Source organism: Herpailurus yagouaroundi, unplaced genomic scaffold (assembly GCF_014898765.1).
Source record: "Herpailurus yagouaroundi ecotype Mexico unplaced genomic scaffold, PumYag 194, whole genome shotgun sequence".
In the NCBI taxonomy this organism is placed as follows: domain Eukaryota; kingdom Metazoa; phylum Chordata; class Mammalia; order Carnivora; family Felidae; genus Herpailurus; species Herpailurus yagouaroundi.
Genome location: NW_024412425.1, coordinates 6,816,829 through 6,842,219, shown reverse-complemented (window position 1 = coordinate 6,842,219; position 25,391 = coordinate 6,816,829). Strand labels below are relative to the sequence as shown.

The window sequence follows — 25,391 nt, the reverse complement described above, 5'->3', positions numbered from 1 at the left end:
CTGGGGTTCTGGGACTATAAAGTAACTGACCCATGAGCAGTAGGAGAAAGCCTATAGAAAAATTCAGTCTTAGGGGGTTTTTTTAGCCAAGAAAAGCATTGGGTTTTCTTGTTGTTTGTTTGTTTGTTTGTTTGTTTGTTTGTTTGTTTGAGAAGCACTGGGTTTTCTGATGTTTTTTCTCCACCATCAAGCAGTTGACTCAGTCATCAGCAGACACTAACTGGGGGTCCTGCAAATTTAATCCTATTCTAACAGTACCAGGAGATAGCATTGGATCCCACTGGTTAAGGGCTCAGTTCCACAAGACTGTCCCCACTTCTAGGTTGTCACCTGTGCTCCTAACCAACTGACCATAAAGCAGAGGTTTGCTAGACCTGCTCACAAAACTCAGGAAACCAGTGTACTAATATTTACCAGTTTGTCATGAAGGATGTTGTAAAGGATACGGATGAGCAGCCAGATGAGAGGTTCAAAGGGCAAGGCCCTGGAGGAGCAGAAAGTCCATGCCCTCTCTGGGTCACCACCCTCTCAGCACCTTCACCTGGTCACCAACCCAGAAGCTCTCTGAACATCCTTTGGGTTTTTATGGAGGCTTCATTATGTAGCCGTGATTAATTACATCTCCAGCCCCTCACCTCCCCTAGAGGGTGAGACAGAAAGTTCCAACCCTCTGATCCTGTGATTGGTTCCTCTAGCAACCAGCCCCCATCCTTAGGTTACCCAGAGGGCTTCGAAAGGTCACCTCATTAACATGACAAAAACACATTGTTTGCTCTCCTTACGTATGGAAATTCCAAGGGATTTTGGAGTTTAGTGCCAGGAATGGGGGCAAAAACCAAATATATATTTCTTGTTAGAAATCATAATATCCCAGGTTTCTTCATCGGCTTTCTTTTGGTTGCCAAAATAGTTTTCTTGCATTGGGAAGAAATCTCATTTTTCATACAGATATGGATAGGACTTTATTGGTTGACAGAGGCAGTGTTCATTCTGGCATTCCAAAGCTTCCGTCCAACCTTCTGTAGAGATTACACCAGGAAACCAGCACTTGGTCTGTTAGGATGCTCATGTGTTTCCTCACGTCACGTATACTTTGCCTTGACAGATTTGAATAATTGAAGTACCAGATGGGATTGTCATGGGAAGAAAAAAGCAAAACAGGGGCGCCTGGGTGGCTCAGTCTTGGGGTGTCCGACTTCAGCTCAGGTCATGATCTCACAGTTCATGGGTTCAAGCCCCGCATCAGGCTCTGTGCTGACAGCTCAGAGCCCGGAGCCTGCTTCAGATTCTGTGTCTCCCTCTCTCTCTCTGCCCCTTCCCTGCTTCGCGCTCGTTCTCTCTTTCTCTCTCTCTCTTAGAAAATGAAAAACAAAACAAAATTGTGACGGATGATGTCCTGTAAATGTGCTGCTGTTATTCTTATGTCACTAAGGTTTGTTTTTGTTTGCTTTGGGGTTTTTATTATCTTTTTTTTTGCCCAGTGTGCAGGGTATTTGGAAATAGGGATGTTGACGGTCTGCTGGTAACATGGTTAGAAATGATCTGTTAGACATAATCTGTTATGCCCAGAATTCGTGATCCCCAAAGACCACTAGGGAGCCGAGTCCGATGCAAAAGCAAAGAGCCTTTATTCGAGCTAGCTCGAGCTCAATCCCCTACCTGCACCGACGCAGCGGTGAGATACCAGGGAAAGAGCGCGAGTTTCAAAAGGACAAAGGTTTTATTGGGGCCTGGGGGCAGTTGGTGAGGTAATGGCTATGGCCTCAGCCGATTGGCTGGGGAAGGGTCCTGGGGAAGGGTCTGAGTCCTGTTAGGCAGGTGAGGGGGGGTTACTCAAGGGGAGGAGGTGTGGTCAAGGTGAAGGACACAGAACAAGATGGAGTCGGCTGGCGTAGGCCCGCCCTTTCAAATCCTCTGTTTCGAAACATTTTTTATGTTTTTTCTAGGTACTACATTACATGTATTTTGGTCAGGTCGGTGTTACCTGTTCATTTTCTGACTCATGACATATACGCTCTGAAGATTAATAAAGGGAATCCTCATTAGAATGCATTTGGAGGTTCAGCAAGGGGAGCTCTCCTGCCCTGCCACTCATTGTCAGTTGCACACCCCAGCAGGAAGAGGAGGACCTTGCAGGTGGATACTACTTTACGATCCCGGCAGGAGAAAGAAAGGCTTACAGGCCTCCAACAGCTCAGCCAGTCAGAGACTGTTTATAACAGCCCTCCTAACCTCCTGCTTTCCTCTGTAAAAGAACATTCCTATCTTTGTTTGGAACTCTTGCCAGTGGTTTTCCCAAACTTCTTGTCCCAGATTGCAATAAACCCATTTTTTTTTTTTTGATGATAAAATAACTGGCAGCTTTATTTTTTTTATTTAGGTTAACAATACCTTCATGAAAGAAGATAGACAAACAACAATTTCAGAAAATAAGGGTATAGTAAGGTGAATAAAACAAGATGACGGTACAATATTAGTTCACTCTCATGTTTTAAACTAAGAGAATTTGGTTTGCTCCATGGAATTGTAAAGAGAGAATGCAGAGGGAATGGAAAGTGAGAGAATAATGCTTCAGCTAAAGGAAGCTTACTCCGTAAAAGGAAGTAGAAATACATATAAGCCGCCTTTACATAACTCTGAAGTTGAGGTTCTTTTATAGTATCTCTTGTCCTCTACTCAGTTGAAAATCACTTTAATAAGTGCTTAATCTTGTCAATTTTTTTCCACACTCTTCACACTTAGATCTTTTAATGAATAATTTGCATTGCAAGTGTCTCTTCAGAATAGCCTTTCTACCAGGCTAAGTTTGATGCTCCTAGAATTAGGGCTCAGTTGTTCCATATACTGCTCTTGCTTTCTTTATCTTCCTCTGTCAGGAAAGATTTTAAGGAGTTCTTCATATTAAAAGATATTGAGTAACCAAATCAGAATTTATAGAAGTAAGGTCTTGTCCAATAGGATGGGAGAGAGCAATTTTAAAAGGCTAGATAGAGCAGGAAAGCAAAAAGGCTTCATCTGTGTGTGTTGTTTGCATAGGAGAACTAATGAAAGTGATAGACTCTAGGTGAGCTTCTAGATCACTGTATTAGGAAAGAGCATTTCTGGGACACCTGAGTGGCTCAGCTGGTTAAGCTCCAACTTCAGCTCGGGTCATGATCTCTTGGTTTGTGAGTTTGAGCCCTGTGTCAGGCTCTGCGCTGACAGCTCGGAGCCTGGAGCCTGCTTTGAAATCTGTGTCTCCCTCTCTATCTGCCCCAACTCCACTCACGCTCTCTCTGTCTCCCCAAAATAAATAGACATTAAAAAAAAAAAAAAAAAGGAAAGAGCATTTCTGATAGTGAATAATATTTCACTGTAAATTTTAGCTATTCTCAAACTCTTCAAAGTGGCCTTGTCCTCTGTAAACTATTCTAAAAGTAATTTTAGCATTTACTTCTGGAATATGTGATTTACTGCTTACATAAATATACATTATTAATTTAAATGTACTTTATCATTCCTCATTTCTACCTCGAGTAGTAAATGATGACAGTTCAAAAGCCTTAAAAATGGCTGTATCCCACAGTTCAGGAATGTTCTTACCTCTGGGAAAGGAAGAAGAGGCAATCGAGAGGCACACAGGGAGTTTCAAAGATGTATTGGTTATATTCTATGTCTTAACTGTGAGTGTTTATTTTTTCTTCTCTCTTAAAAGATTCTGATGGAGGAAAATATACTGTATCCTACAGAATAATCAGTGATGCATGTAGATTGTTTAAAATGTTAAAAAGATACAAAAACGTTCTACTTTATTTTTGAATATTCTAATTCTTAATAATAATAGTACAGTGATTAACTTATGATACTTGCATAGGATGGAACATCATGCCCCATTGAAAATACATAACTTTTAACTTGAGAAAATACTTATGGAGCACTGTCAAAAATACAATGAAAAATCTTTCATAAGATTCCACTTTTGCTTCAGATCTACATACGTACATTAAAAAGAGTGGGAATTTTCTAGATAATTTTTTTGAATTTGTATTTGTACTTACCTGTAAATTCCACCTTTGTGTAAGGAATATAGATTATTATAGGGGTGCCTGGGTGGTTCAGTCGGTTAAGTGTCCAACCCTTGATCTCGGCTCAGGTCATGATCTCATGGTTTTTGAGACTGAACCCCAAATTGGGCTCCGTGCCCAGCCTGGAGCTTGCTGGGATTCTCTTTCTCTCCCTTTCTCTCTGCCCCTCCCCCACTCATTCCTTCCCTCCTTTTCTCTCTCTCAAAGTAAGCAAACATTTTAAAAAAGAGAGAAATAAAGATTATAGGGGCACCTAGGTGGCTCAGTCAGTTGAGCATCCAACTCTTGATTTCAGCTTGGGTCATGATCCCAGAGTCGTGGGATCGAGCCCTGTGTTGGGTTCTGCACTAAGTATGGGGCCTGCTTGAAATTCTCTCTCCCCCTCCTCTGCTCATGCTCTCTTTTTCTCTAAAATAAAATAAAATTAAAATATATATATATATAGTTTATATAATCAGGAAAAATTTTAAAATAAAAACAGCATTTGCTCACCAGTTGAGTAAGACAGAAATTGGCGTAGCAGTTTAAACATCTTTAAGCAGGGGGCCCCCATTTCAGATAGCACAGCGAACTAGATAGCCTGAACAAGTCTCCCAGTGAAGTTAACTAACATGCTGGGTCAGTGTTTAAATGTATAGCTCATCTAGCAGGGAAATCAAGAAACTTTACAGGTAACAATAAATCAGGTACTCTGTGAGGTAATTGAGCTGTACCTGTCACCATGGATGAATCTCAGAAACACTGAACTAAGGTACGGTAAGTCACACAAGAACACATAAAGTATGATTCTATTTATATGCTCAAAATCATGCAGATAAACAATTATTTAGGAATACACTACAAAATTCAGAAACATGATGCTTCTTTTGGGGAGGAAGATGAGATCTTGGAGGAACACATGAAGAGCTCTTAAGATAGAGGGAACGTTCTCAAGCAAGTATGATGTATACATTATTTTTTTAATTCCATGTAGACACCTTATTCTCCTTTTATACAATGAGTTTCATACACACACACAAAAACATTTTTTCAATTGAATGTCCAAATTAAACCACATTCTATGAGAGAAGTGATAGTAAGGAAATGAAGTTAAGTGTGTGGATTTTGTAGGTACTTCATTTTTTTATTTGTTGTTTTAATTGGGTAACACATATGAACTTCAGAATCAGCTTATCTAGTTTCCTCTAAAAATAATTCTCTTGGGGCACATGGGTGGCTCAGTGGGTGAAGTGTCTGACTCTTAATTTCAGCTCAGGTCATGATCTCACAGTTTGTGAGATGAAGCCCTACATCAGGCTCTGCCCTGACCGTGTGGAGCCTGCTTGGGATTCTGTCTCCCTCTCCCTCTCCCTCTCCCTCTCTCTTTCTCTCTCTCTCTCTTTTTCTCTCTCTCCCCCCCCATTTCTCTCTACCCCTCTCTCACTTACACATGCACACTCTCAAACTTTAAAAGTAATAATAATTCTTTGGGGCGCCTGGGTGGCGCAGTCGGTTAAGCGTCCGACTTCAGCCAGGTCACGATCTCGCGGTCCGTGAGTTCGAGCCCCGCGTCGGGCTCTGGGCTGATGGCTCAGAGCCTGGAGCCTGTTTCCGATTCTGTGTCTCCCTCTCTCTCTGCCCCTCCCCCGTTCATGCTCGTCTCTCTCTGTCCCAAAAATAAATAAACGTTGAAAAAAAAAAAAAAGGTAATAATAATTCTCTTATTTGTGTTGGGATCATGTTAAGCTTCTAGATTAATTTAGAAAGAATTCACAACTTTCTACCAACAAGGTATGGACTTTACTCATTTGTTCAAATCATCTCTTGTGTTCCTCAGTAGCATTTAAGTTTTGTCCCTGTATATTGTGTACATTTCCTGTTTTCATATGTGTGTAAATCCACGCACACATTTGTGTATATAGAAGTACGCAGGTAGTCCATCACAGTTATTCTATAATCCTTAATTTTTTTTCTTAAAGCATTTAAAAACTCTCTTACTGTTATAAATGTAGAGGGAAATGAAAAATACTATAAGATATACAGCACACTGTAACTTAATGCTTAAAAACATTAAGAATTAAAGTGTTTTACTTCTTTTGTGGGAAACTTACCCAGAATAGTCTGCTCAGTGCTCGCTTCTCCTTACAGTATTATAGGTGAGCGTGTTTTCGGTGCCTTGGCCATTTGTCATACTCCTTTCTGGGTATGGATCAGCTTTCACCATTTTATCCTTTGCTCTTTCAATTCAATTTGATTACAGAGAGTTTCTGTACTGATATTTTTCACAGGAATAACTTCTTCCGGGAACCCACTTTCTTCATGCATGCCATCAAGTTCACCTTCATGTAGATCCTCTGGCTGCATATGCAGAGTTTCTTCAGTGGCAGCCGTGTCAGCATTCCTGTGGTCCCCTATTTGTTCTATAAATGCATTTACATTTGAGCCTGATTTCACTTACAGGGTTACAGGTTTCTCCTGTATTTCCATTTTGTTGGCCAATTCCTTCTGTTGGAGTCTACATTTTTGTAAAAAGGCACACGGGACATTTTATCAGTGGGAGATTAGGAGGCACCACAACTTAATGCTTTGCTGTCTGTGAGTGACCAGTTACTGACTGAAAGAAATGACATGATTGGTCACTGATCCCGAAGCATGTCTTTGCCTAGTGGACTCAAAAGCTACCAGTGAAGTCTGTACTCTACAATTACACAGTTAATATATTTTGATAACTGAAATTTGAACAGTTGTTAGGGGGGAGTGGTGACATTTAACTAAACCATAGTAACCAGGATCCGTGCATGGCAGAACCATACAAAGCAAGGACTGCCTGCTCACCCCCCCCCCACACACACACACACTGGTTGTGAGGCATATGCTTATGTATTTCATTTTTTCTGTTGCTGCTATAACGTGGGTCTTTTCCTTCCTTTCCTAGTTTTCAATTCAATATTGTTTTTATATAGGAAAGCTGTTGATCTATACAGAACGTTCACTTTATGCCCTTATTGAATTTCTTTTTTTTTTCTCTTACTGAACTTCTTATTACTTTTAACAGTTTTTAATTGGTGTTTGTGTAGATATATAATTATATTATCTGCAAATAATTTTCTCAACCTTTCCTATATGATATTTACACCTCTTATTTCTGTCTCTTACCTAACTGTACTGGCTAGTGTTTCTGCCACATACTAAATAATAGTGGGGATAGTGAAAATCCTTATTTTGCTCTTGGGCTGAATGGATATGCTTCTAGTGTTTTCTCATAAAGCTTTAGACTAGTTTTGGGGTTAAGATAGATATGTTTTTTCATGAAGAATTATTCACCTACCCTATTCTGTGGAGAAATTTTATTAAGAATGTATATCGGGTATAGGTATTGTCAGCCTGATGTAAGTGCCTCCTAAAATATGGTGCTAGGGAGTACACAGCTGTCCCTAGGAAGTATATTTGTAAAAAAGAAAAAGTGGGGAAAAAATTTTGATCCTGAATCTAATGAAACCTTTATGTCAGTAGTTCTTAACCAGGGAGAAGGCTTTTCTCCCTCATCCCCCCACAAAGGACATTTCACGGTGTCTAGAGACATTATTGGTTGTCATAAGGGGGAGAGAAGGTGCTACTAAGACTTAGTGGGTAGGGGCACCTGGGTGGCTCAGTCAGTTGGGCGTCCGACTTCGGCTCAGGTCGTGATCTCGCAGTCCATGAGTTCGAGCCCTGCGTCGGGCTCTGTGCTGACAGCTCAGAGCCTGGAGCCTGTTTCGGATTCTGTGTCTCCCTTTCTCTGACCCTCCCCCGTTCATGCTGTGTCTCTCTCTGTCTCAAAAATAAACGTTAAAAAAAAAAATTAAAAAAAAAAAAAAAGACTTAGTGGGTAGAGGCCAGTGATGCAGATAAACATCCTACAGTGCCCAGAACAGCTCCCACAGTGAAGAATTATCTAGCCCAAAATGTCAGGAGTGCTTAGGTTGAGAAAGCCTTTTCTAGGTCTCACTGTCAGATTATAAGAAATGTGAGGGATACAGGAACATATACTGTAACATCAGAAAGTAATCAGTGCAGCACATGATATGAAAAATTCTACAAGGCAGATGACCTGGTTTCTTTAGCACATAAACACATGAAGGGGATTGGGAAAGAAAGAACTGTTACAGATTAAGAGACTTAAGATATATACCAACCAAATGCAATATGTAGATCTTGTTTTGATCCTCATTTGAACAAAACATTCCTGCAGAAATTAGGGAAATTTTAAGTGGGGGTTACATGAAACAAGACTGGTAAAGTGTCAGTCATAATTGAAGCTGGGTGATGGAATTTCATTATAATTTCCTACTTTGGTCTTTGTTTAAAGATTTCCATAGTAGGGGTGCCTGGGTGCTCAGTCGTTTAAGCATCCAACTCTTGATCTTAGCTCAGGTCATGATCTCACAATCTGTGAGTTCAAGCCCCGGGTCAGGCTCTGTGCGGATGGCACGGAGACTGCTTTGGATTCTGTCTCTCTTTCTCCCTGCCCCTCCCCAACTTCTGCACATGCACACTCTCTCTCTTAAAAAAAAAAAAAAAAAAAAAAGATTGCCATAGTAAAAAGTTTTGTTTAAATGGATATTGAATTTTAGATTAAGTTTCAGCAATAACAGTGAAAATATGACTTCTCTGATCCTTTCAAATGGTGAATCATCATGATAAATTTCCTAACACTGAGTTCTCTGTATTCCTAGAATAAGCTTCCTTTCGTCATGGTATATTATTCTTTAATATACTTGGGAATCTCTTTGCCAGCATTTTATTCAGGATAATCTACATTGATATCCGTAACTGAGATTTGGTGTTTAGTTTTCTTTTTTCTGTTGCCTTTGCCAAGTTTCAGTATCAGTGTAATTCTAACTTCATAAAAAGACTCAGAACAACTTTTTTTCTTTTAAACTCCCTGGAACTGGAAGATACAAGCTAATTTGAATACAAAGAAACTGGCTATTTTCTATTCACTTTAAATATTCCACTGATAGTCCTTTGAAAACATTGATAACTCGTTTCTTTTCCTAATTTCTACTCTAAGTGTCTTCCAAAAGAATGAACATATACTGTTGCAAACATTAGAGCTTATGGGCAGTATTCTCAATGACTCTTTTGTATCAAAAGCTTTAAGTGCCTAAAATTCTTACTATGTAAGATGACTGTCAACTTTTAATAGTCTTTATTTTTTTTAGAGCAGTTTGGGTTCACTGCAGCATTGGGCAGAAGTACAAAGACTTCCCATATACTCCCTACCCCACTCGCTTATGGCCTCTTCCGTTATCAGCATTCTCCACCAGAGTGGCATACTCATTACAGTTGATGAACCTGCACTGACGAATCATTATCACCCAAAGTCCATAGTTTACATGAGGGTTCACCCTGGGTACCGTACGTTCTGTGGGTTTGGACAAATTTATAATGGCATGTATCCACCATTGTAGTAATATGGTATGCAGAGTAGTTTCACAGCCCTCAAAACCCCCTGTGCTCTACCTGTTCATCCCTCCCATACACACATCCAGACTCCCGGTGACCACTCATCTTTTTACTGATTCCATAGCTGTGTATTGTCACTTCTTCAGCTTTGTTCTTCTCCTTCAGTATTGTGTTGGCTATTCTAGATCTTTTGCCTATCCATATAAACTTGAGAGGCAAAAACAACAAAATAACTTGCTGGGATTTTTAATGGGATCACATTGAATATATAGATCAAGTTAGAAAGAACTGACAACAATATTGAGTCTTCTTAATATAGAATATCTCCATTTATTTAGTTCTTCTTTGACTTCTTTTGTCACAGTTTTGTAGTTTTCCTCATACAGATTTTATATATATATTGTTAAAATTAGGTATTATATTTGGAGAGTGGTAATGTAAATGGGATTGTGTTTTTAATTTCAAATACCACCTGTTAATTACAGGAATATGGAAAAGTGATTGACTTTTATTTATATTAACCGTGTGTCCTGCAATCTTGCTTTAATTGTTTATTAGTTCCAGGAGTTTGTCAGTTCTTTTGGATTTTCTATATAGACAATAATGTCGTCTGCCAAGACAGTTTGTTTTTTTCTTTCCCAATCTGTGTATCTTTTATTTCTTTTTTTTACTACATTAACTAGGACTTCAAGTACAATGTTGGAAAGGAGTGGTGAGAGGGGATATTCATCTCTTATTCCTAAACTTAGTAGGAAAGCTTCCAGTTTCTCATCAAGTATGATGTTAGCTGTATATTTACTGTGGATATTCTTTATTCATTTGAAGAAGTTCCTAGTTTGCTGAAAATTTTTAACATGAATGAGTATTGGATTTTGTCCAATGCTTTGTCAGCATCTATTGATACAATCATAAGATTTTTCTTTACTTGTTAATACGGTAGATTACATTGATTTTCAGATGCTGAATCAGGCTGGCATGGCTGGGATAAGTCTCACTTGGTTGTGGTCTAGAATATTTTTTTTACACGTTGTTGAATTCAGTTTGCTAATACTTTGTTGAGGATTGTTGCATCTGTGTTCATGAGAGATACCGGGCTATCGCTTTGTTTGCTTTTTCTTATAATATCTTTGTCTGGTTTGGGTATTAAGAGTAATGCCGACCTCATAGAATGAGGTAGGAAGTATTTGCTCTGCTTCTATCTTCTGAAAGAAATTGTAAAGAATTGATATAATTTCAGGGCGCCTGGGTGGCTCAGTCAGTTGGGCATCCAACTTCGGCTCAGTCATCTCGCAATTCATGAGTTTGAGCCTCGCGTCGGGCTCTGTGCTGACAGCTCAGAGCCTGGAGCCTGCTTTGGATTCTGTGTCTCCCTCTCTCTCTGCCCTTCTCCCACTCATGCTGTCTTTCTCAAAAATAAATAAACATTAAAAACCTGTTTTAGGGGCGCCTGGGTGGCTCAGTCGGTTGAGCATCCGACTTCAGCTCCGGTCATGATCTCACAGTTTGTGAGTTCAAGCCCCGCGTCGGGCTCTGTGCTGACAGCTCGGAGCCTGAAACCTGCTTCAGATTCTGTGTCTCCCTCTCTCTGTCCCTTCCGTGCTCATGCTCTGTCTCTCTCTGTCTCTCAAAAATGAATAAACGTTAAAAAAATTTTTTTTAAATAAATAAATAAATAAATAACCTGTTTTAAAAGAAAAAAAGTTGGTATAATTTCTTCCTAAATGTTTGATAGAATTCACCAGTGATCCCATCTGTACATGGTGCTTTCTGTTTTGGAAGAGTTATTATTAATTATGGATTTAATTTCTTTTTTTTTTTTTTTTATTTTATTTATTTTTAAGTAGGCTCCATGCCCAGTGCAGGGCTTGAACTCATGACCCTGAGATTAAGAGTCATGTGCTTGGGGCACCTGGGTGGCGCAGTCGGTTAAGTGTCCGACTTCAGCCAGGTCACGATCTCGCGGTCCGTGAGTTCGAGCCCTGCATCGGGCTCTGGGCTGATGGCTTGGAGCCTGGAGCCTGTTTCCGATTCTGTGTCTCCCTCTCTCTCTGCCCCTCCCCCGTTCATGCTCTGTCTCTGTCCCAAAAAATAAATAAAAAACGTTGAAAAAAAATTAAAAAAAAAAAGAGTCATGTGCTCTACTAACTGAGCCAGCCAGGTGCTCCAAATTATTGATTTAATTTTTTAATAGATACAGAACCTCTTCAGATTGTTCTTGTGTGAGTTTTAACAGATTGTGTCTTTCAAAGAATTGGTCTGTTTTACCTGGGTTATCAAATTTATGGGCATAGCACGGTTCACTTATTCCTTGAATACCCTTCTAATGTCTGTGAGATCTGTAGTTGTGTCCTCTCTTCCTTGTGAAGTAGCCTAGTTACTTACTGGCTTATTGATATCATCCATCTTTTCAAAGAATCAGCTTTTGGTTTTCTTGATATTCTCAATTGATTTCTTGACTTCCTGATTTCAGTTTCATTGATTTCTGCTCTTTTTATTATTTCTTTTTTTTCCTACTTACTTGGATTTAATATGCTCTTTTTTCCCCCTAGTTTCTTTCCTCAGGTGAAAACTTAGTGACTGATTTTTAGGTATTCCTTCTTTTCTAATATATGCATTCAGTTCTGTAAACTTCCCTTCAAGTACTGCTTTTGCTGCATTCCATACATTTTGACGGGTTGTTTTTTCATTAGTTCAAAATACAGTAAAATTTTTCTTCATATTTCTCCTTTGACCCATGTGTTATTTGTAAGTATTTGTTTAATCGCCAAGTATTTTGAGATTTTCTACTATCTGTGTTGTTCTACCTTAATTCCATTGTGATTTGAGAACAGACATTGCATGGTTTTTCTTCTGTTAAATTTGTTCAGCTGTGTTACAGCCCAAAATATGGTATTTCTTCATGAACATTCCATGTGTATTCTGTTGTTGGGTGAAGTAGTCTACAGTTGTCAGTTATATCCAGCTAATTGATGGTGGTGTTGAGTTCAGTTATGTCTGCTGGATCTGTCTATTTATGATAGAGAGGTGTTTAAGTCTCCAGCTACAATAATGGATTCATCTGTTTCTCCTTGCAGTTCTGTCAGTTTATTTATGCCTCATATAGTTTTATCCTTTGTTGTTTGACACATTCGTGTTAAGTATCATCTGTCTTGGAGAATTGACCCATTTGTCATTATGTAATGGCCCTCTTTTTCCTTGATCACTTTCCATACTCTGAAGTCTGCCTAGTCTAAAATTAATATAGCTACTCTTGCTTTCTTTTGATTAATATTAGTGTGGTATATGTATCTCCGTCCATCTACTTTTCATCTCTATGTGTATTTATATTTAAAATGAGTTTCTTATAGATAGCATGTAGTTCTTGTTTTTAATCCACTTCAACTTCTGTCTTTTAATTGGTGTTGTAAGACTACTGACATTCAGAATTATTATTGATACAGTTGAATTTGTATCTACCATATTTGATACTATTTTCTGTTTCTTTCCCTCATTCTTTGTTCCTGTTTTTCTCTTCTGCTCTTTTTCTGCCTTTTGTGGTTTTAATTGAGCATGTTATATGATTTCATTTTCTTTCCTTTCTCAGCGGATCAGTTACACTTCTTTTCTTGGTGGTTTCCCTAGAGTTTGGAATGTACATTTACAACTAGTTCAGATCCACATTCAAATAACATTATACCAGCTTCATGGGTAGTACAAGTACCTTATATTAAAATAATCCTAATTTTTCTCTACCATCCCTTGTATCATTTCTGCCGTTAATTTCATTTAAACATAAGTGTGTGTGTGTGTGTGTGTACACATACATGAGCGTAGGTAATCAGTAATCAGATACATTGTTGCTGTTATTTTAAACAAACTTGTATTTCTTAGATCAGTTAAGAATAAGAAGAAAGTTTTTCTTTTTTAATCTTCTCATGCCTTCTCTGATGCTCTTTCTTTATCTATATCCAGGTTTCTGACCTATATCATTTTTCTTTCTAAACTACTTCTAACATTTTTTGCAAGACAGGTCTACTGGCAATAAATTGTTTCAGGTTGTTTGTTTGTCTGAAAAAGTCTTTATTTCTGCTTTACTTTAGAAGAATAGTTTTACTGGCTGCAGATTCTAGGTTGGTTGTTTTTTTCCCTTCATACTTGAAATATTTTACTCTTTCTTGCTTGCCTGGTTTCTGAGAAGTCAGATGTAATTCTTTCTGCTCCATTATCTAAAGTATTTTCCCCCTCTGGCTTCTTTCAGGATTTTTTTCTTTTTCTTCTATTTTTTGTAGTTCAAAAATGATAATGTCTAGGTGTAGTTTTTCTGCCATTTATTCTGCTTGGTGTTTTCTGGGCTTCACGGGACCTGTAGTTCGGTATCTGACACTAATTGGGGGAAATTTCCAGTAATTGTTCTTTCAAATATTTCTTCTGTTCCTTCTCTTTTCTTCTTCCTGTTACACGTATGTTATGCCCCTTTGGGTTGTAAATTTTGTATTCCAGTCTTTTTTCTGTTTGCTTTCCAGTTTTGGAGATTTCTATGGAGATAACGTCAAGCTCAGAAATTCTTTCTTCAGTCAAGTCCAGTCTACTAATAAGACCATTAAAGGCACTTTTCATTTCTGTTACATATTTTTTTATCTCTAGCATTTTTTTTTTTGGTTCTTTGTTAGACTTTCCATCTCTGTTTTCATTACCCATCTGTTATTGCACACTGTGTGTTTTATTCATTAGCACTCTTTGCATACTAATCTTAGTTGTTTTATATCACCAATCTGATCATTCCAATATCCTACCACATGTGAGTCTTGTTCTGATGCTTGCTGTCTCTCTTTAAAGTTTGGTTTTTACCTTTTAATGTATCTTGTAATTTTTTCTTGATAGCCAGGCATGATGTATTAGGTAAAAGGCACTGCTGTGAATAGCACTTTAGTAGTGGGTAACCTGTGAGGGGAGAGCAAGTAGTCTACTGTCCTGTGATTAGTAGGTCTCAACATTGTAGTGAGTCTGTGCCTCTAGACTGACTTTTACTTGTGCTACTGAGTCCCCCATCCCTTTGGTGAGACAAGACAGCTGGAATGGGCTGGAATTGGGCATTTCCTTTTCTTCAGGTCGGTGAGGCTCCAATAAACTCCAGCAGGTTAGGCTCTGGTTAAATGTTTGTCCTAGGGGTAGACCTTGTTAAAGACAGAATGCTGTAGCGTATTTCAAAGTGGTTGTTTTATCCCTCCACCTGGATTTTTCTCCAACATTCAGTAAGAATTTGGTAGAACTATAGGAGATAAACTCAGAGAAGTGTGGAGGATCCTCTATGATTGCATCCCTTCACATTTTTTAATTTTTATTTTTTTAATTTAGAGCAGGGGAGAGTGGCAGAGGGGGAGGGAGAGGGAGGGAGAAAGAGAGAGAATGAGAGTGAGAATGAGACTCCAAGGCAGGTTCCATGCTCAGCGTGGAGCCCAACACAGGGCTCGATCTCACAATCCTGGGATCGTGACCTGAGCCAAAATCAAGAGTTGGATGCTCAACCAGCTGAGCCAGCACCCAGGTGCTCCTCCCTTCACATGTTTACTTCCCCTAATTGTCTACACTTAGCTGCCAGCAAATCATCAATTACTGTTCAGGTCGCCCTGTTCCGGCCCTACTTCCTTTAGGAGTAAAAGGCCTTTCCAGTTTGGGGTGCAGGGGTGTGTCCTGTAACCTCGGTTTTCTTACAGATCTAAGATGGGTTGTTGACCTTTCAGCGTGTTCAGTGTTTTACTTGTTAGGACTGAGTGGCAATTTCCAGTCTTATATGCTAAACCAGAAACCAGAAGTTCCTGATTGTCATGTTTAGAATTATATATATATATTTTTTTTTTGCATAAAATTATAGGGAATTGTGCATTGAATGTCACCAATTGCTTCCAGGAATAGAATTGTGGGCAGCTGTAAAATATTTTATCATGGAAAATTTAAGTTACATCGGGGAATATTAACAAAATAGTCAACTTGCATGATCACAGTTTTATAAATATATGCATTTTAAGACTGGGAAAGGGGCACCTGGTTGGCTCGGTCAGTTAAATGTCCAACTTCTGATCTCGGCTCAGGCCATGATCTTACAGTTTGTGAGATCGAGAACCGTGTCAGGCTCTATGTCGGTAGATAGCATGGAACCTGCTTGGGATTCTGTCCCTTTTCTCTCTGCCCCTCCCCTATGCGTGTGTCCTTCCTCTCTCGCTCTCTCTCTCCCCCTCTCTCACTCTCCCCCTCTCTCCCTCTCTCTCAAAATAAATAAGTAAACATTAAAAAAAAAGGACTGGGAAATAAACATCAAAATGATAATATTGGTTACATCTAGTGGTTAGGTTATAGGTGATTTTTGTTTTCTTTGTAGATTTCTAATTTCCTACAGTGAATTTTTGAAATCCGGAAACTAAATTATTTATAGAAATAAAGCAATTCATTCAGCACCTAAATCTTGGTTTCTAATACTAATAAAAGTAACAAGAGAAATGGCTTAGAGAAATGATTGATCTCTAGGTAAATAAGTGAACCTGGAACATCTTACGGTGCCAGAAAGTAAGGAAAGTGCTCAACAAACAAAAGATGGGAGTATGTCAGCAGGACATGGGACCTGGAGGAGCCCTCAGTAACCTCCGCAATAAGATAAATAATGTAGTATTAAATTATATCCGAAAGTGTAAAATACATATCCAGGAGTCCATACTGACATTAATGATTGAATAATAAATGGGTGAGAATAGAGGAAATCCCTTTGCAGACTTCCCAGTGATTTTTGTAGATAACTCTACTGTCAGTAGGTGGTAACTTTCTTCCAAAGTATATACAGTGTGGAAACAGGGGATAAGAAAGTGTAACTTCCCTGTGGAGAAACTCGATCTCAAGATCAGCATCAATGGCGCTAAGTCGTGTTGCGACGGTATTCTGTGCCGAGGCTCTAGGATGGCACTGTATCTCTGGGGTCTTCCTCCCAGGAGCCCATTACCCTAGCCTAAACTGAGAAAAACCTCAGACATACCCAAATTGAGGGACATTCTACAAAATACCTGGCCAGTGTTCTTCAAATCTGTCAAGTCATTAAAAACAAAGAAAGTCAGAGAAACGTTAAAGTCTAGAAGATCCTAAGGATATGTGATGACTAGAATTGAAGGACAAAACAAAGGAAACCTGAATAAAGTATGGACTTTAGTTAATAATAACGTATCAACTTTGGCTCCTTGTTTATGATAGCTATACTTTAGCAATAAAAGATTTTAATAATAGGAGAAGCCCAACTTTTTTTATAAAACTCTAAAACTATTCTGAAGTTAGTTTGCTTTAAAAAAAAAAAAGATAATTATTTAATTGAACAATTTACTCTTACTTTGAAAAGTTTTGAGTAATAATGGAGATGTTCCGTGGGATAAATTTGCAATTTCTGACATTTGTTTTTTGACCCATTTTTCTCAGAAGTATGAAATTCTCATTGCATAAGCCTGACTTTCCATTCAGAGGACGCTTTGATGTGCAGCATTGTGTGGTTCATTCCGGGTACAGAGTTTTCCAGTGAGGTTTCAGGGCAGATCCTGAATCCAAAGTAATCTGAAGAGTCAAGAGTTTATATTTCTCCTTTCTTTAATATAAACATAAAGGTGTTCGTATTATCAGTTACCACGTAGGTGTTTGACATGTATGAAGGCATTGTACTTGGTGAAAGTCCTGAGGGGGAAGGAACGAATGGCATCTGTTGGCCTTGACTATTCACTCCTACTTGCTCAGTGTAGACCTGAGTGCCAGGCCACTGTGGTGCAGGGCAGTCTCTACTTTCTTTAAAAAAAAAAAAAAAAATTTTTTTTAACGTTTATTTATTTTTTGACAGAGAGAGACAGAGCATGAGTGGGGGTGGGGGAGGGGCAAGAGAGAGAGAGGGAGACAAGGAATCTGAAGCAGGCTCCAGGCTCTGAGCTGTCAGCACAGAGCCCGACGTGGGGCTCGAACTCACCGTGAGATCGTGACCTGAGCCAAAGTCGGACACTCAACCGACTGAGCCACCCAGGCGCCCCGAAGGGCAGTCTCTGCTCTCAAGGGACCAGGGCAGAAACGCTTGAGCCAGGGACTCAGCACATTCATCACATGGTGTAACTAGTGCAGTCGCATAAGGACACTGAGCTGAATGGCATGGAGGGGGGTGTGATCACCAACTGCTGGCCCTTTTCTAGATGTTAGTGAAACAGATTTATTGAGATGGATGGGTCCAAAGATATATATAAATGGGCAAAATAAAATGAATTAAAATTAGTTTTCTGTGTGTGGCCAGTAATAAAATTATTATGCAAGCTATAAAGTCTTTCTTTTTAATGATTTTTTCATGTTTATTTATTTGTTATTTCTGGGAGCGAGAGAGAGAGTATGTGCACGAATGGGGGAGGGGCAGAGAGAGAGAGAGGGAGACAACAGAATCCGAAGCAGGCTCCAGGCTCTGAGCTGTCAGCACAGAGCCCGACGCAGGGCTTGGACTCAAAAACCACGAGATCATGACCTGAACCGAATTCACTCAACCGACTGAGCCACCCAGGCGCCCCCAGGCTACAAAGCCTTGAAGAGAATGGGATAACGGTCTTAAAAATATTTCCAATAATAAAACATTTCAAACATTTTACCACATTTTGAAGAAATAAAACGGGGACAGCTAAAACTTGTTCTGCCCTTCCTTCCTGTTGTGCTGATGCTAATATATATCATTTCCTACCGTTTTTTAAAACTTTATTATGTGTGTGTGTGTTTACACATGTATGTATGTATTAATAATATATACTGGTTTGATGTTTTAACAGTTTATTTAAATGATACACCAAAGAAATCTTTTTTTTTAACTTTTTCTTCTCACTGACCATTATTAAAACTTCTTTTTTTTTCAACGTTTATTTATTTTTGGGACAGAGAGAGACAGAGCATGAACGGGGGAGGGGCAGAGAGAGAGGGAGACACAGAATGGGAAACAGGCTCCAGGCTCTGAGCCATCAGCCCAGAGCCTGACGCGGGGCTCAAACTCACGGACTGCGAGATCGTGACCTGGCTGAAGTCGGACGCTTAACCGACTGCGCCAGCCAGGCGCCCCTCACTGACCATTATTGACATCAGTTCATGGTAATAAGTGTACATCCAGTTCTTTTATTTTAAGCAGAGCATAATGTTCCATTATATGAAAATAAACCATTTTATTTCCACTGTGCTGTGGCAAAACAGTGGTTGTGAGTTGCATCCTTTTTTGTCTTTTTTTTTTTAATGTTCATGGCTACAGTGAGGCTTCTTGTATATGTGTCCTTGTGAACACGTAGCCGCCTAGAACTAAAATCCAGGGTCACAGGTGTGTGCCTCTTCAGCTTTAACAGATGCTACCAGGTTGCTCTCCAGAGTTTGTACTCTGCACGCCATCTGTGCGTTTCCGCTTCTTCACACCTGTACAGAAATGGCATTATCAGACTTACTCATCTTTCAGGCTTATGGGTGTGATGCATTTGTCTGTGTATTAATGAAAATCGTATATCTTCTTTATGTTTGAATTTATGGAAATTCTTCTAAGAAATGCACATTTATTGCCCTTAAGTAGCTTGGTGTTTGCTGAGGTAAAAGGCCCTTCCCTGGCCTTGGATCTGATGTCTCAGGACCTGTATTAAAAGATAACACTGCTGAACCCACCGTAAAGCGGAAGGTGGGTTAGAGGAAGAATTTAGTCCTTGCCGTATTTAGTTGTCTTATTTATTCCCTATTGTGCTTTTTATTTTCTTTGTGCTTCATTATCAGTCACTGTGTCTCTTACTGTGAAGGGTTCAAGTAAGCTACCTGATTTGTTAGGCTTCTACTTAAGTATTTACAGGGCACCCGGCTCGGTCATTCATTAGAGCTTGAGACTCTTGATCTCAGAGTCGTGAGTTCGAGCCCTGAGTTGGGTGTAGAGATTACTTAAAAATAAAATCTTTAAAAACATTTGCAGTTGTCCAAAAAGATAAATATAATTTTATCATACAATTCAGCAGTTCTGCTCCTAGGTATTTACCCAAAAGATGAAAACTCCTATCCATACAAAAACCTGCATGTATATATTTATAGCAACTTTATTCGTAATTGCCAAAATGGGGAAGCAGCCAAGATATCCTTCAGTAGGTGAATGGATAAACAAATTGTGGTACATCTGGACAGTGGGGTATTATTTGGCGATAAGAAAAGAGCTATTGGGCCATGAAAAGAGATGAGGAACTTTAAATGTGTATGGTTAAATGAGAGAAACCTTTCTAGAAAAACTACATACTGTATGATTCCATCTATGGGACATTCTGGAAGAGGCAAAGGATCAGTGGTTGCCAGGGATTCAGGGATTGGGAGGGGTGAACACGCAGAGCGCCGAGGATATTTCAAGCAGAGGAATTACTCTTCATGATTTATCATGGTGGATACGTGACATTATGCACTTGTCAGAACACCGAGAACCGTGTAACACAAACAGTGAACCCTAGTGTAAACTGTAGACTTGTTAATGATGGATGATGTTCCCATATTGGTTCACCATTTGTATCAAATACTCCACGCTGATGCAAGACGTTACTAAGATGGGCAACTGGGTGCTGGAGAAAGGGGGCATAAACCTACAAGCGTTCTGGAAGAGTCTATTCAAAAAGAGAGTCTGTTCCTTTTTTTACTTGTTTTTAAATGTTTCATTCAGTTCAGATTTTACCAAGTGTAGCCAATTATGTGGGAACAAAATGTTATTTTGAATAGAAAACGTTTTTAAGATGATTAATTATCCATTTTATTTATGAAACTTAAATTGTTGATGCTTTTCAGGACTACGACTTCCATTTTGTGTGGATCTGTAAACAAGCAGAGTTCTTGTTAAAATTATCTAATTCCTTTTTGCTTTCTTGAGAAATAGAGTGGTATAGAGAGTATCGACTTTGTGTTTTTTTCTTTCTGTGTGTGGTTAAATAATTCAGAGCAAAGATTTTGTATGTTAGTATGTTAGAAATCTTTCCAAATACTGTAATAGCCAAAGTAATCTGGGATGTTTGTCATGATTCTAATAATTTTTTTACAATATAAAATCCCTAATTTTATCGATTGTAGGATATCTGTTCTAGGACACGTTAGCCTCTGAAATCAATATGTCACTTACAATCAGTAACATCTTAAGCTTAGTGAAATACCATGTCTCATAAGGCTTCAGGGAAGGAATTCCTTAATTGTCTTTAACTGATGCTGGGGATGGTTCTGACTCACTCGTGTCTTTCAGATGTTCTCTGTGTGGGTACGTGTGCAGCCATCCTCCTTCTTTGAAGTCTCACATGTGGAAGCATGCAAGTGACCAGAATTACAACTACGAACAAGTAAACAAGGCTATCAATGATGCCATTTCACAGAGTGGCAGGTATTTATCCTGTCCCTTTCCTTGTTGCTGTATGTAAACCAAAGTGAGGGTTGAATCTGCCAGGCTTACATGATAACCAACTCAAGGTGTGGTGTGTTCTGTTTTTGTTTTTAAGAGTTCTGGGGAGATCCCCTGGAAAGATGCTCTTAAACAGCAGTGAGGACAGAGCCGATCGAGCCGATCCTGTCACTGGAAGTTCTGAAAACTTGGTGTCAGCCTCAGAGCTGATTTCCCAGGCCCCCGGCGAAGTTGTAGGTTCCAACGACAACGAGAAACTGAGCCCTACGAGTAATACCTCATACAGTTTAGAAAAAAACTCCAGTTTGGCCCCTCCTGGCATGGAGTATTGTGTTTTACTCTTCTGTTGTTGTATTTGCGGTTTTGAATCTACTAGCAAAGAAAATCTCTTGGATCATATGAAAGAGCATGAGGGTGAGATTGTAAACATCATCCTAAGTAAGGACCACAACACAACTCTAAACACAAATTAGATTGAATAACTCCTTGAAGAGGGACACGGTAGAAGAGAAACCCTTTAAACCACAGGTTCACCTTTGCGCTATCAAATAACTTACTAGACACAGAAGAAATTGTTGGTGTGGGGTTTTTGTTTGCTTGTTTGTTTGTTTTGAGGAAAAGACAGATGTGACTTTGGAATCAAATTTGCAGTGTAATAAAAAGAACTCCAAATGGATAAGTGGGAATGCTATTCAAGTATCGTGAGTGAGGGAAGGTAGGTTGAGGAGGAAGCAAAAATGTAACCCTGTGTTTGCCCTGTCACCTCTGCTTAGTGGTGGGTGTATTTATTATTCAAAGCTTAATGTAGTGTAGAAATGCAAACAAAAGAGTTAAACAGCTTTTCCGGAACTTCTAAAACTTCTTGTTCCAAAGGTGTCACATCTTAAGCAGAGCTTAGTTCTCTTTGTTGTGAACTCGGACACGCCAGCTGTGGAGGGCCGGGCCGCTCATGAGGGGCGGGAGGCAGCTCTCTGAGGGCTTTTCACTGTGACCAGCAGAGTCAACAAGGAAAAGATCACCAGAGGGCTGTGAAATGATCTACCCAAGTCTTTTCCCAAATCGATAGGAATGAATCATATACTCAATCTAGGATATATTTCTCCCTAAAACAGAAAGAGACCTCTGAATCCAAATCTAGATTGTAAATAGGCATTTAAGAAGTAAATTGTTGTCTTAAATTTACAGTGAATGTCTTGTGGGCAAAGGAGAAAATAGGTGAATTCCCACCAGCCTCAAACCAAATCGCAAGGTGTATGAAAACGGGGACTCATTTAGCACAGCGCCCTTCCCAGAGGCCCTTTCCAGGTTTGACAGAACACCGCACTTTTCTCCGTAGTTACACAGGCTGACCCTCTCTTGTGAACTAGACCAAGTGTCTCATCTCAAAGGTCTGTTCAAGCAGCCAAGTGTGAAGATTGGCATTTGATCATCAGACCTCGGAAATCTTTGGAACTCTTAAATAAAAATCATTTGAGGGACAAGAGGTGAAATTCAGAGGCTCCTTAAAATGAGTACTGCTATTGAAGATTTTACTGCCTGGAGTTTATTAATCTAGTTATACTTAGCATAAGAGGTATAATCAAATGTGGCTAAACTATAGTAAAAATTCAGGTTGTTTATAAAACTTTTAATAACAGGCGATTTGGCGCAAGTCTACAGGGTTTCTCCTATCTAGGATGTTCCATTTTGTTAGTGTGCAATAGGACATATGGACAACCAACTACAAGTGCTTTTGCATTAAAACTCGCCATCAAATACATGTAATCTTCTCATTAATTACACATTTTGTATTATAATGTATTTCAAAGTGAAGAGAACAGGGGTGGTTTTGGTTTTGCTTCTGTAGTACTGATCATTTATTTTTGTGTTGTTTTGTTGAAGTAAATTCTGCATACAAGTCAAAGGCTGGTGCACCGAGCAGTGCACTATCTTCATGGTGCTCTTTCTGAACTTGATCTCTAACATGTTCTAGAGCTGAGGCTGTGAGTCTGATAAGTTTAGAAGACATTGATTACTCTGTAGACACATTTTAGGAAAGAATTCCCTTCCCCAAGTCCAGGTATGGACTGAATGAATTAATATTTTTAAGATAGCATCAGGAACTATTACTTGGGGCCAGGCCATCTTGAAACATTGTTCAGTTTTTTTCTACATCTTATTTTGATGATGATATTTAAACAAACAGAATCGATTGTAATTGCCAGCTGTTTGATTTAGGTAGCTTTATTTATGAGAGTTAATCCGGTTCTGATAGGTGGTTTTTAAAAACATAAAATGAATTTATATATACCAATTATATATATTATCCAAATTCACTGCATGTGGATTTATGGTCATTTTCTCCTGTTTTCAGAATTAAAAGACAATTCTATTTCATTTCACGTTTAAGTAAATATTTTAAATGGTTCCATTCTTACCGCTCATTCTGAAAATTAACAACCCTTATTAGCAGAATTTTGTTTTATAAAGGTTCCTTGGTTTTAATTTCATGTAATCGTTTGGAAAATACTAATAACCAAAAAAAAAAAAAAAATCCCAAAAGCATTCATAGTGAGTTTTTAAATAACCTTCAGTTTCCTAACCCATTTCTGTTGATTGTTACTTAAATTTTCCATTTGGAATCATGAATTTAAAATTTCCCTAGCTCGTGGGAAAAGATTCACCCAGAAGTTCCAAACCTTTCAACGCTCATCTGACTCTGGCCTAAAATGCCCTCAAAAGCTTTCTGTGGGGCTTTGGGAAGAACCATATGCCATGGGTGTTCTGTACCTTCCTGTGACCATTTTGTGGCGAGCTTGAAGTTAACCGCGTCTCCACCAAGAACAATTGAGTGTTTCTAAAAGTAATAATGAAGGCTGAGTATGCAATGTTAATTGTAAAAGAGATAGGTATTGGAATAATCATCAGGAACTCCCTTCATAGGAATAACTATTTAGTGGTACTAGGTCATTTGCCATATAAAGATCATAGTATTTGTTTCCCACTCTGAACACCTACCAGTTGTAAGATTTGATAGTAAAACTAGTTTTAAAAGAAACTGACTGGATAAGGCAAAGGCGGGGAGGGCGGAAGACGGTGCATTGCGTTCTGATCATCACAAGTAATACTTTCCAAGGGTCAACATTTTCTCTCACTCACTACTAGTCCAGAATGTGGTTGGTGTCCCCAGCGTTCTAACAGTCCCATGCCTGTACTCCAGTGGATCCCTAGACGTTAGTTCTGTGCGCAGCCAGTGCGTTGCAACGACACTGGCAGAAGCTTTTGTTCTAGATCCTCTCATCCTATTCGAGGTAGCTGTTGGTTGCTTCATTATTATTTTCTCTGTCTTTTCTCACAAAGCAGATGGTGGGCACCCATGTTTACATTGTATCTTCCCACAATGTACTTGGCTTGACAAAGACAAGCAGTCTTCTCTATTGAGACTTATTATATTTTTAGTTTTCATAGACACTTATTTAATCTTTTTTTATTGTACAGCAAGGTGCTCTAAGTAATATTCTATAAAATATATTTAATAGAAATTTGAGTTTGATATTCATGGACATGAATACATGTATTTTTTTAAGAAATAAGTATTGTGTAACACTATGGCATTGCTTCTATAGCCAAAGTCTAAAAATTTCTGGAACACTGACATGTAAAGACTACAGTTAATTCTGACACTGTATCTTATTAAAATAGGATGATTTGCATTTTGTAAAATTATCCTGCACATCGAGCTGCATGCCTTAAAGCCTAAAACTCTAGGATCGTGTTCATGGTAGAACAGTTCATCTGTTCAACAAACAGTGAAGCAAGGTCTATAGTGCTTCTTTAACTACCTTTGGAAATACTGTACAATGTTAGAATAATTTATTTTGCTTTACAGGAGTTTGTCATGTATTGACTTTAATATTGTATTTTGGTAATAAATTTTTTGTTAAAAACACTCGCCTCTGAAGTTTTATCGCCAAAGGTTTTTATCATTTTTATCTTGGAAATGTTGATTTGGTCACTTGGAAAGTGGGGTTTAAATACTGAAGAGCTTCCCAAGGGTTGGACTTACGATTATGGCTTCTGATTACCCTTTGGTGACTTCTTCAGCTATTGCTGGCTAGCATGCAACTCTGTTACACAGAGATGACTGAAAAAGTATTTAGATTGTTTTAATCACTGTAAACATTCACTCTGGTTTTGAAGCTTTTTGCCCTTACTACTCGGTTCTTCATTTTCTCTCCCGAATCGCATTTTTCTGTGCTCTCAGTTCTACAGTGACAGTGCTGGAGACTAGCTGTATTCATGACAATTAGCATTCTTTACGGAAGGCCCAAAACGACAATCATGTGTTCACACCTGATCGTTTTGTGGTCTACATCAGATACGTTCTCCAGTTAGCTTTGTTGGCTGCATTGAGAGGTAAAGCTGACATCGTCTCACTGTGTCATTGGTCTGGTTATCCTGGGCCACCTCAGCTTAGAGTCGAGAGGCCAAGTGTTTCTTCCCAACCCCTATTATCCGCT

The 25,391-nt window shown here is 38.9% G+C and overlaps 1 protein-coding gene and 1 long non-coding RNA gene across 4 annotated transcripts in view; both read left to right on the top strand.

Moving 5' to 3' along the window:
- ZNF507 (zinc finger protein 507) overlaps positions 1 to 24,820 on the top strand; it is a 47,442-nt gene extending 22,622 nt beyond the window's left edge. For all 3 annotated transcript variants that reach the window (XM_040446267.1, XM_040446268.1, XM_040446269.1), the window contains 2 exons: positions 20,740 to 20,874; positions 20,990 to 24,820. In XM_040446267.1, coding sequence (XP_040302201.1) covers positions 20,740 to 20,874; positions 20,990 to 21,365 — 511 coding nt within the window. In that variant the 3' untranslated portion in view covers positions 21,366 to 24,820. The remainder of the gene's footprint in view (positions 1 to 20,739; positions 20,875 to 20,989) is intronic.
- On the top strand, positions 5,466 to 7,493 carry LOC121011642 (uncharacterized). The gene is made up of 2 exons (XR_005781677.1): positions 5,466 to 5,516; positions 5,750 to 7,493. It is a non-coding gene; the product is annotated as an uncharacterized LOC121011642 (long non-coding RNA).
- Positions 24,821 to 25,391: the final 571 nt, after the last annotated feature.